At 37.1% G+C, this 12,536-nt stretch overlaps 1 protein-coding gene across 2 annotated transcripts; it reads right to left on the reverse strand.

Moving 5' to 3' along the window:
- Positions 1 to 732: 732 nt before the first annotated feature.
- On the reverse strand, positions 733 to 9,066 carry LOC308667042 (uncharacterized protein). 2 transcript variants are annotated; one of them, XM_081326097.1, is made up of 5 exons: positions 8,154 to 9,066; positions 7,178 to 7,319; positions 6,009 to 6,314; positions 4,602 to 4,926; positions 733 to 1,629 (listed from the first exon to the last, which is right to left on the reverse strand). In XM_081326097.1, exons 2-5 carry the CDS (start codon positions 7,218 to 7,220, stop codon positions 1,611 to 1,613), a joined length of 693 nt encoding a protein of 230 aa, XP_081182223.1. In that variant the 5' UTR covers positions 7,221 to 7,319; positions 8,154 to 9,066; the 3' UTR covers positions 733 to 1,610. The 2 variants fall into 2 exon arrangements, with proteins under 2 accessions (XP_081182223.1, XP_081182224.1); XM_081326098.1 differs by lacking the exon at positions 8,154 to 9,066 and adding an exon at positions 7,780 to 7,853.
- Between the last annotated feature and the right edge of the window lie 3,470 nt (positions 9,067 to 12,536).

A 12,536-nucleotide genomic window follows, 5' to 3' on the forward strand; every position in this document is an offset into this window, starting at 1 on the left:
TTCTGCCATTAGAGTGGTATCATCTGCATATCTTAGGTTGTTGATATTTCTTCTGGCAATATCTGTTCTTTGATGGATTTTTATTCCAGCCTCTTGACCTGTTCTTTGATGGATTCTTATTCCAGCCTCAAGTTTTGGTACTGAGAAGTGTTCTAGATAAGTTTTCATGTGCAAATCTGACAAGTGGCTAACTCAGATTTGGTTAGGTGTGGATCAAATTATAAACTATTTAAAGACAATGCCCAATGTTAAATTGAAATGGAACATTTGATCTGGGATATATCGATTCAACTAAACTTTTCCCTTGTTTTGAGTTTTATCTGTCAGTACCTTGACAGAATTGGCATATATTTGCATATAATAGCAAGAGGGCTATTTTCCTAGCTCTCAGATAAGAACTGTGTGTTTCTGTAAATGAATGACTCTTGTAAGATGATGCCTCTTAGTTCTCATTCAGTTCACCAAGTAATTCTTATGAATCTCTCTCTTTCTCTCCCTCTTCCCTCCCCCCCGTGTAAAACTTTTTATCACATACTGAAAGTAATGTGACATGATTTTTATGAAACATGATGTGATAAGCATAAAAGTAAAATGCAAAATTCAGAACATTTGCAGTAAAAATTAATAACATGGGGCATACACAAATAGCCATATAAACATTGGCGAAATGATGGATCTTCAGGCATGGTTCACAACTATTAAGATTTATATTTTCAAAATATAGGTGAGGGACTAGGATAGCTGGGGAAATGATAGACTTGCAAGCAGAAGACAGAACATTCATCTACAGTGATCCAGAAATATGAGAGAGAGAGAAAAATAACAATTGACAAGCTGCGTGATCTGATCTGGAAAGAACTTCTTTTGAATTTTTGTATTTCTAGCAAAAGACCTAGAAAGGCTAGATATAGCTACCCCTAAGGATTTTGCTAAGATAAAATGAAGATCTTTTTGAAAGCTAATTTGAGTGGCACAGAGGAAGCATTCACAGTAGCCATGTTACTAATTTTATAATGCTGTGCCTATGTACAGAATTATTGCTGGATACTTTTTTTCTTTTGATGACCTTGTAATCCCTTGCATTGGGGTGGAGTCAGGGCAACTGAACGGAACCCTTCCTGACACCTATGTGGAGTTCCCAGCAGACAATTACTCATTGAGCCCAAAGAGAGAAATATCTGTAGCTACCTAGGATTGAACTCACAGCTTCCTGATTGTGAAGTGAGAGCTCCACCTCTAGACCACCACATCGCTCTATTGCTGGATATAATAAAGGAGAAATACTTGAACATTTGAATAGTATAAAAACTGGCAGGCACCCACCATGTAGATAATTGCTAAGATAAAGCTCAAACTACTTTACAGTAAAGGAAGTGCCTTTTCTTCTCAAGGAATTATGGAAAATTGTAATTGAGTCTTTAATATATGCTTGTGGACTATAAATCACAGGGACATATTAGAAGGAAAGGTTGGATATTAACATAAGCATTTCTGTTCTTCAGGCTGAGCCTTTAAATTCCATCATTCATTTTCTTCTTTGTGAGTCTTTCCATTTTTTAATTATTACACAAAACTCTCAACCCTTTAAGCCACATTTAAACTTCTCCCACTTAGTTCTGCTTCTTTGATCTAAAGAAGAAAAGAAGAAAATCAAAGTCAGTCTCACCAGTGATTATGCATTCTTTTATTTGCCTAGAATTTGAACTTTGCATCAGGAAGCTATTCTGAATTTTGTTTTGCTGGCTTCCATTACCCAGATGCAACATTAAATAACTATTTAGGGATAAAACTGTAGAATTGCTAGGTTTGGAACACTGCCTGAGTAAATTTTTTTTAGCTCTCTCTGTTATTATTTTTAATTCTAACTGACTGCTTTTATTGTCTACAGTACACCCTGGGCTATTTTAATTAAAATGACAATTTAAATACAACAGTTTGGCTCTAATAGGAGAACAAAAATGGCTAAAATGAAAATACATTAACAACAGATATTAGTTCCAGAAACACATTTTCTGGTCCATTTTCCCAGCCATTGCTGGACTGGAAACTATCTTCAATCTTCCTAGGTTTCTAAAGGTGAAGTAATTTGGAAACCTATTGACATAAAAATGTCCTAATACCCAACTCATATGTAATGCATATACTGTAGTTCCCATTCTCACTCACTGTACAGTCTTCCTTTCTCTTAATTAATTCTAGCATAATCCCACTCTTCAATCTCAGAATGCTTCAACAATATGAACTTTCCAAAATGCCATCGTGCAAGTTGCCAAATACTTCTTGGATCTTATTCCTGAAGATCAAACTTATCTTCATTTTCTGGGCAGAGCAGGAGCATGATAAAGTTTTGAGGAATCACATAATAGTTTGTACAAGGCAAAGCCACTGTCAAATGCATTACTTGAAAAAAATACCCTCTGAACAATAAATCAACAGTGCAATTTGAAAGAGAAGGGTGTTGTGGGATAACCCAAAAGAGAAAGTCTCATGAAAGCAGGACTGCGAGAACTGAGAGCAGGGAACAATAAATGCAATCCGTTAGACTAGCCACTGGGCCAAAATGCTCAGAAATCTGCCCCTCCCCTCAAGTAATCAATTTTCCTTACACCACAACCTCTTGTTTCAGAAATCCACAGCCTTGGTATTCAAACTTATCTGCTTTCGCAGTTCAACCACTTTTTCACCTATAGTTCTTTGGCTTTTTACCAAGCAATGTCTCTGAGGCCTCGTACTGTATTTCCCCACCCACAAATACAGGTAGTCCTCGACTTACGACCACAATTGAGTCTGAAATTTCTGTAGCTAAGCGAGACAGTTATTAAGTGAATTTTACCCCATTTTACAACCTTTCTTGCCATATTTGTTATGTGAATCAATGTAGTTATAAAGTGAGCAATACAGTTGTTAAGTGAATCTGGCTTCCCCATTGACTTTGCTTGTCAGAGGTTCCCGAGACACTGCAACCGTCATCAATATGAGTCAGTTGCCAAGCATCTGAATTTTGATCACATGACCATGGAGATGCTGCAAGGTGTGAAAAATGATCATAAGTCACTTTTTTCAGTGTTATAACTTTGAATGGTCACTAAATGAACTGTCTACCTGCCTGCTTTCCTCCCATCTTTAAAGGTCCTCTTAACACACATCAGGAACAAGGCCAGTAGATTCCCTGATTTTAAATGGAGGCCACAGTCAGCTATTGCTCTAGCTTTAGCAGCAGGAAAGAGGAAAATGCCAGGAGATGGTTCTTTTTTTCTTTTCTCAGCTGCCTCCTTCTCTTCCCTCCACCAGGTCAAATGTGGATCTTTTCTTTCCCTGCTCCTCACCCTTTTGCTGCCCATTTCTCTCTGCCAGTCTTTGCCACCTGTCCCAACATTGGCTCTAGTAATACCGCATAGCTTCCAAAACTGATTAGCTGTGGATGATGGTGACAGGGGCAGCAATGTGCACCGTATGAAGTTCTGATCTCTCTGGCAGCTAAAGCAAAAATGGCCACAGACATGGTATGTTCTGCAGTTCATTGACTTTTCTTAGATTTCTGCATGGTGAGAATCAGAATGCTTGAATAAGAAGCTGTCTTCCACCTTCTAATGGAAATTTAATTTCTTGTAGGATTACTTTGATCCAGCTTCAGTCTGGTATTAGAAATGGCCTGGTGTCATCTCCACAAATCAGGATATCAACTCAATAGAAAGGATAAAACTACTTTAATTGAGATTAGCTGTAATAACAGATTTTTGCATATCTGATAGCAATGTACTTCCTCCTCCTCCTCCTTACATTCCAGTGAATCTTCCTAGGCCATTTCCAAACATTATTTTGCTTAAAAAATGTTTGCCTAGGTCAGGGGTCAGCAACCTGAAACAGTGAAAGAGCCACTCGGAACCGGTTCCCTCACAAAAGGAAAAACTGGGAGCTGCAAAAAATGTGTGCAAATGTGCATGCATGCGCAAAACAGGGTTTGACTGAACAGTGGAGCCAAGGCAAGATATGCACCTACCCTGCATATATGAATTGATTGTTTGAACTTTTTTAGTCCCACTTTTTTTTTTGGACTGCACATGGCAGAGGACTGGGAGCCGCAGGAGACAGCTGAAAGAGCCGCATGCGGCTCCAGAGCCGCGGGTTGCAGACCTGTGGCCTAGGTAATGGCTCTTGCATATTTCCATTAAGGTCATCTTTCTTACTCTCTATGCTGACAACTCTATCAAATCTTTGTTGTGAGGATATGTCCCTGGTAAAAGCTAGATGAGCTGTCAAGGAACCAAAAGCAAGAAGACTGTAAGAATGAACTAACAGGTTACACTCATGTACCTATAAGGCTACAGGTTTCTACAGTCTGGTACACTCCACATCTATAAAAGAGGAAAAGACTCCTTTGGGCTGTGCTTAACTCCCGGTGATTCTATGGATACAACCATGCAATCTTCTTTGCCAACCATATGGAAGTGGCTTTAGCCACTTAGACCTAAATTCTTACATCTTCTAAGTGTAGATGATGGGACATGTGGCTCAACATAAGTGGAGGACAGCTGGTTGGAGATGATTATATTAGATTTTCTGGATAAATCAATTGATTTGACTATTTTGCCATGCTGTACCTGTGATGCTTCCTGTTTGAGGACACTTCCTGTTGTGAAGATTGCAGCATGGTCATGTTTCCTGGGTATGAGCAACTATACGACATTTCTGGCTGCCAGTCCTCTGGAGGAATCAGTTTCAAGCTCAAAATACTGAAAGCTCCTTTCCCATCTATCATGTCAGCATCTATCTTATCTTGATAAATTTTTCCACTAATATTCCAAGAGACGGTATTTGAATTAGGGTTAACATTGAAAAGGGTGCAGAGCAGAGGAATATCATGCTTCAGAGGTCCATCCTGCAAGACGGATGGAACAAGGAGGGAAAGATTTGGCTTCAAAGTTTCTACAAAAGATGAAAAACGATAATGGTTATTATTAGCTATATATCCCTTGAATTTCTTTCTTTCTTTCTTTGATTAATTTGTATCCCAATTTTATTATTATTACAAAAAACTCAAAATGATAAACAGATCCAACACACCTTCCTCCTCCTATTTTCCCCACAACAACAACCCTGTAAGATGGGTTGCGCTCACAGAAAGTGACTGGCCCAAAGTCACCTAACTTGCTTTCATGGCTAAGTTGGGACTTGAGCTCACAGTCTCCTGTTTTTGAGCCTGTTGCCTTAAATAGTAGACTAAATTGGCTCTCTAAATTATGCTTGCAGGAAAATGCTAGGAATTTTTTTTTAAAGACCTAAGTAATTTTATCACACATATCCTACTCATAAAGTCTTGTATTGTCAAGGAAATAACTTGTTTTTGAATAGAACTATTTAAAACATATTCCCTTCCATCAAAAAAAGAATTTGTGTACATTCTTTTAAATTTGCTTTGAACTCTATTGTTCAATTAAGTTTGAATTATATTTATTTATAAGATAATAAGTAGGTTAGCTTACCACATTCATAAAATTGATAGGTAGGCTAGCAATCAGATCAAAGCAAATGTTCTGAGAGGTGATAAAGCAAATTATAGCAGCCAAAGACCAATCCATTTTATAGCAAATTGTGAACAGTACATGAAAATAAAATATTAAAAGGAGATGTACTGGGCTGTTCATGGCAAAGAATTCCCATACATTGGCAGGGCATTAGAAATGTTTAATCTTTCCATATTTCATGCCCACACTTTACAATTTATGATGGTGAAAGTATCTGGATTTCTTTTTGTGACTGAAATGTGCATGCATAATATGTCCACCTTCCACTGTGAACCATCATCTTTCTAGTTCTTCCCAAAAATGAGCTTGATTACATCATTTATTTATTAACGTATATATCCCGCTTCTCCTTCAATACTATGGGTGGTACACATAAGACTCTGCTCATTTTTCTTCACAAGAACTCTGTACAGTAGTATGGACTGAGAAAGTATAGCTGGCCCAAAGTCACTGAGGGAGTTATTAATATGCTTGAATTCTCACCTGTAATTATCACTCTTGTCCTGTGCATGAGTATCCTGTCTTCCTGTATTACTACACAGGTATAAATACCAGAGACATTCCTTTGTGCATTGTTGATAATCAGATTACACAAGTGTAGGGTACACGTTTGGTCTCCTTTCAAGTTCTTGTCATCCTGATCAATCTTGTGCAGGTTTTTGTTTTGTCCTTCCTTGTACCAGGTCACGGTCCGTTCGAAAGCCTCAGCTGAAATTTCACAGCTGATATTTACCGTGCCTCCAAAAGGGACCACAATCGTTTTTACTTCATTACCCTGTGAATCAGCTGCTATAGCAAGAAAACAAATAAACCTTTTATTACAAAATGAAGCAGAGAGAAAATAGGAATGTCTCTTCTCTCCATATATGCATTCTTCACTCATTGGTTCAGTTCATTCAGTTTTGCAGTCTACATTAAGATGGATTTCCCCCTCTACAAACCCCCAAAACATCACCTTGGCTGGATGGAGCAATTAGTATATAGTCTACACTACAAATTAATACACTGTTGGTGTAGAAGCCACACAATCAATCAATCAATCAATCAATCAATTATAATTTGGAAAGTTCTTGAGTTGTATTTGTTTTATTCATGAAGGTATTATGCAAGGCCATATAAACAGAATAGAAATAAAACACAGAAACTATACAACTCAAGTGTTAAATTTTTTGGCGTAGAAAAAATGGATTTTTGTAGAATTTACGTATTTGAAAATAACATTTGTATCAGAAAAAAGCTTTAAATATTGCCTGTAAAATACTTCTCAATTTGTTTTGCAAATTAGTGCTTTTGTGTTTCTAATGTTATTATAAGAACAATAATTTGTTGTCTATAAGCTGTGCTCTGCTGATAGGAAATACTGAAAGCTGACAGTTATGCTTTGCTTATTTCTAGAGATGTACTCTAAGTAATCATCGAGATAACCTGTCTGAAGTCACATTCTGACAGTCATAGATCCAAGTTAATAACCTCTCTCTCGTTATGTTGTGTGTGTATTTAAATATAAATAAAAAAGGCTGCACTGCACATGGATGAGAGAAATAAACTAGTGATTAATGGAGAAAAGCTTCACCTGAAAGCACCCTTTCCTTAATGATAATTAACCTCTGGAAGAAAATCAAGTAGTAAATTCTGAATCTGAAAATACTTACCATGCAAGACAAGTAGAAGAATCCCAGCACAATGAGCAAACATCTTAGACTTCTCTTCAGCTTGCAGCCTCTTCAGTTAATTTTCAACAGTTTGATCTAAAACAGTCCATGCACAGCAACACCTTTAGAGTGCCTGTCACTCCTTAGAGAAAGAGAAGGAAGAAAGCCAAGGAAAACATTCTCAACCGGAAAAACTTTAAATCTGTGTTTGATAGCTAACTTTTCCCTTTTTTAAAGGAAAGCAGGCAGAGTTTTAGGAAGACATGTTGCTATGCAATGAGGAAATCCAAGCCCCTCTCCACCCACACTAATATTCATATTACTGAGTAATATTATTCTGCTCAGATAATGCTATAATAGTATGTAAAATCAGCTTGTAAACCAAGGGAGCCAAAAAGCAAGAACTATGACACCCCACCCCCCAAACTAACCTAGTAACTGAAAATATCCTGCAGTCCTGTTCTAAAGATGTGAAGAACCAAGTCAAACAGGAGGTGGTGAAATGCAGGCAGCAGAATCCACACCAATGTGTCAACCAAAGAGGTGACTCACATGCCACCAATGTTTTTTGATGGCTTGCTATCAACACTGTAACCACCCACCTGGTGTACACAAATTGCCAGCCCTTCTTTGGATGCTCACTTGAGCAATGCAGTTCATCAAATGCCTTATCCTGCTCTCCATCGGTAAGTCCAATCTGTTCTATCAGAAATCTCTTAGCCAAGCACTTTTGGATCTGATTCTGAGAAGAGATTTTCTACATGTGGCAGAAGGGGGCAAAAAATGTGGTATCTTATAGGCTAATAACATTTTAGCAGTTTTCATTCCATGAAATCAATTAAAATTTACTTGATAGTCTTTGAAATGCCACAGAAGCCTTTGTAGTTGTCTAACTTGATTTCTTAAAGAGTTTTCTCCAGAACTCTGTTTCTGGTTTTTTTTTCATTCTAGTCAAGATGTAAGGGATGGTACCTACAAAGGGGGAGGTGTGATGGATTACAGTGAAGTAGTTTCCTAGGAAACTACTAGGAAGTATCACATTCTAAGGAGGGAGTGAAACAAGAGGCAACGCCATCCAGACCTGAATAGAAAAAAAGAAGAGAATTAGGATAGCTACTCTTTAGAATTTCCCAGGACATATCTGTAGAATACTAAAGGTTTAGTCTGGCAAGATTCTGCCTATTGGATGTAAGCAAATAAAGAACTGATCCTTGGATGGATTGTTATATCTATATCATTCTTAGACTGGACTTGACAGAAATACAGTATTCTATCAAAGGTATAATGCTGCCTTTTAAGTTACTTATTTTATCCCATTATAGTATATATTTCCTCCAGCGGGAAACAGATCCTCATAACCTGTGGCCCAAGATCAACTATATGTAGCTGAGGTGAATGTGATCTTTGACTTCCCTGCCCCTGATGTGACATCAAATTAAAATTAGAATCCCAATATATAATTCTTATTTTGTCTTCACAGTATACAAAGCCCAGAATAATCAGTTTCTATTTGTGGATGTTGGGGGAAAAGCAACAATCGTGTGCAATTTTTCAAAAAACATTAACAGCAACGTAAATAATATTCTTTGGTATAAAAGAGAACAGAATAAACTAAGGCTTTTAACAGATAAATGTGGGCTTGATGGCAGCAATGGGAAATTTAACTGCAAGACTGAAGCACAGAAGCTGACACTAGAAATTTTCAACACAAAAGTAGAAGACGCTGGCTTATATCTGTGTGCGGACCGAACCCCAAGTTACTTCTCCTTGAACTTTGCCAATGCATTTTCTTTGATTGTGGGAGGTAAGTCGTCATCTTCAATCATTCAGTCATGTCTGACCCTCGGCCACTTTATGGACCAGCATCTCCATGCCTCTCTGTCTTGCACTGCCTCCTTCAGATCTGCCATAGTCATCCCAATGCCATCTTTTATAGTGTCCAGCCAGTGGGTATTAGGATGGCCCCTTCTCTTTTTATTGATGATCACTCACAGCATAACCGACTTTTTGAGTGAGTCAGCTCTCATGACATGACCAAATTATGACAGCCTCTCTTTGGTGATCTTGGCTTCAAGTGATATTTTTTGCTGAGGTTCGGCCTAGGACTTCTTTGTTTGTTATTTTTGCCATCCACAGGATGCATAATAGTCACTTCCAGCACCACAGTTCAAAGGCATCCACCCTACTTGTCTTTTTCAGAGACCAGGTTTCACAATCATAAATAGCATAAGTAGCCATATGTAGGAGGTGAATAATGGATTTGAAATGGAAATACAGATTAGCCTAATAGGGCTAAGATCCTGTTTAGTAAATCCACTGAAAGCAGTTGTCCACTTTAACAATTACAAAGAGTCATTTGTTTATTGAGTTGTCATCTCCATCTCCTCCTCAGACAGTTATACCTCAAGCAGCTGGATGATGATTTTACAGCCTTCTGCACAAGACCAGGCAATACAGAGTGGCAGCCAGCTGGCTTGTGTGGTACATGGAGTTTCCAACTGGGTCCAGATATCCTGGAATGCCTCTCACATTCTCCAAGATGGACAGACTCTTTTAATGAAAAACCACAGTGGTTCCTTAACATTTGTCAGCATCCTTTACATCCCAGAAAATTCTTCCGTCAGTGGGGAGGAATTTATGTGCAAAGTCAAATTCAATTCATCTGGCATGTTCATGAATCTGAGCACCACACTGTATGCAGGTAAATTTATTTTTTATGTCTATGATAAAATGTTGGTTCTTTTGCATCTAAAAGGTTTGAAGTAGTATTTCAGTGAGTCAGCTTTCTAATGCCATGGACACTACATATTGTCTGGAATACTGTTTGATCACCAATTTGACCATTAAAAAGGTCACAAGATAAATCAGAGTTTTTTAAAACAACTTATCTGCGTGAGCAATACTAAAGACGGTGAAAGTAACCAGCAGAGAAGGATCTTCTTTCTGTTCCATTTCTCCAAATCTGTAAAATGAGGAGCAAGATAGAATTAAGTGATTTGAGTTTACTAAGCAGTTGTGACTAAACCAACCTTCTTTCTCTCTCCCCACTTCCCACAGAAACAACTTTCCATACAAATGACCATCAACATTATGCAATACATTTGTCTGTCATAGGAATACTGGCATTTCTGCTACTAATTGTGATCTGGCTTTGGATTCGATGCTGTCCTTCTAGATTAGGTAACATCAGGAAAATATATCCTATTTCATTGTGACATTCTGGCTTGTAAAATAGAAGTATTTGTGGGATTCAGAGACCAGTCATCGCAGGGTGTCCCAAAATGTCTGTCTGCCTACGCAAAGTTTATTTTAACAAGCAGGAAATAACGCACAGCAAAAGCATTGTTTCTTGGTGTACTCCCTAGTCAATCTTAGAGAACATCCAAACATCCCAGCCAGGGCAGAGTCTCTCATATCTAGCTGGTTCCTGGCAGTCCTTGGCAGTGCTAATTGTAATGAGCTCATAGACATGCGGATAACAGGATACTAAGGCAGGCAGTTTTCTGCACACGGTCCCTTCATATCCTTGACCTCCATCTCTATACCTCACTCTTTTCTTTTTTGTTAGCCAAGGACTTGTAAAAAGGGTCAATGGAAGGGTCATAATCAGGAGAGGAATATCCTTGCAGTTGCTTGTACAAGGCATATACCTGACTCTGAGGCATTGTGGGAAGGGGTTTAGGGCAAAAAGCTGTGATACATATGTTGCAAAAGGAAGGGAGACACTGAACAAAATAGCACCCACCAATCAAAATAGCACAAATAATGACTAAACAGCATAAGACATTTCCCAATTAACCTTTGGGTAGCCAAGCCCAAAGGCTTTCCCACCAAGATCCTAAAGTATCAATTTTCAAATCAGAGGCCAAATTGTGTAAAATATTGAGCTGGTGCTGGATGGTTCGTGATTCATCTGAAATGTTAAAACAACACATTCCTTCAAAACTTTCACAACCCAAATGCTAATGCAGAAGCAAGTAATCAATAGCAGCACAATTTTGTAAAATACCTTTACACAAAGCCTGCAGCTGATTGCTGAAATAGCTATAGAAGTAGCATTAATTGTTTTTACATGCAACAGCGTTAATGTTAAGATGAGCATGAGCAGCAAGTGCTGGCACACCCACTATAGATATAGCCAATGCTACATATTCTGCTTTATTTAGTAAAGCTGTTTCAGAGTCACAAGTGCTATCTAGCGTGACTCCACATCGAGAACGGTTTGAGTGAATTAGCTGTTTGGAAAGCAAAACAGGAATCAACCGGCTGAGACAACACTGTGCTTCACTAATATTAGCAGGAATGTAATTAAAAGTTTCTTGACCACATGTAAAAAACCATCCTTGTGGGAGCCAAACATGAGCAAAATTAAAGGAAGTTTCCTCAAAAGCTGTATAATTTAAAACAGGTGAACTAATACGAAAACAGTGAGGTTTTTTACTTGAAGATGTACAATTAACTATTTTTGCGCATGTTATATTCTCAGGGACTGCTACTATTGGGGTGTGCAAAGCAATTACATCAGGGGGTAGATCATAGGCAGTCAACCCCCAACTAGATATAGTCCCATAGTTAAAGTTTTTATTTAATAGAAATTTGCTCAAGCCAGTGAAGTTTTGAATCGCTGCAGAAGGGGTACAAACAGGGATCAGACATGTAGAAAGCAAATTTTCCATGTCATATGATTCAGATAAGCAAAAGTCTTAAAACTCTTCTCATGCAAACACTTACAACAATAAAATCAGCAATTTACTGTTCCTTCTTGGAATAACACAGAACAACATAGACAGACATATATACACAGATACTAGTAAAACAACATTCATTTAGACATATGGCTTGTCCTGCAAGAAGTGAGAAAAATCAGGAGGTGATTCTAACCAAACATGGATTTATAGGGCCCTTTAACCATCTCCCATTTTCCCCACCATTCCAAGTCCAAGCTTAATGTTCCAAATGTACACACACACACACACACACACACACAGATATATATATATATATATATATATATATATATATATATATATATATATATATATATATATATATATATATATATATATATATATATATATGTATATATATATATATATGTATATATGTGTATATATATATATATGTATATATGTGTGTGTGTGTATATATATATATATGTATATATATATGTATATATATATGTATATATATATGTATATATATATGTATATATATACATAAATATATACATATATACATATATATATATATATACATAAATATATATATATATAAACAATATATATATATATAAATATATATGTATATATATATAAATATATATATATATATATATATATAAATATATATATAAATGTAT

Source organism: Vipera berus (genome assembly GCF_964194415.1).
Source record: "Vipera berus genome assembly, chromosome: 3".
Lineage (NCBI taxonomy): Eukaryota > Metazoa > Chordata > Lepidosauria > Squamata > Viperidae > Vipera > Vipera berus.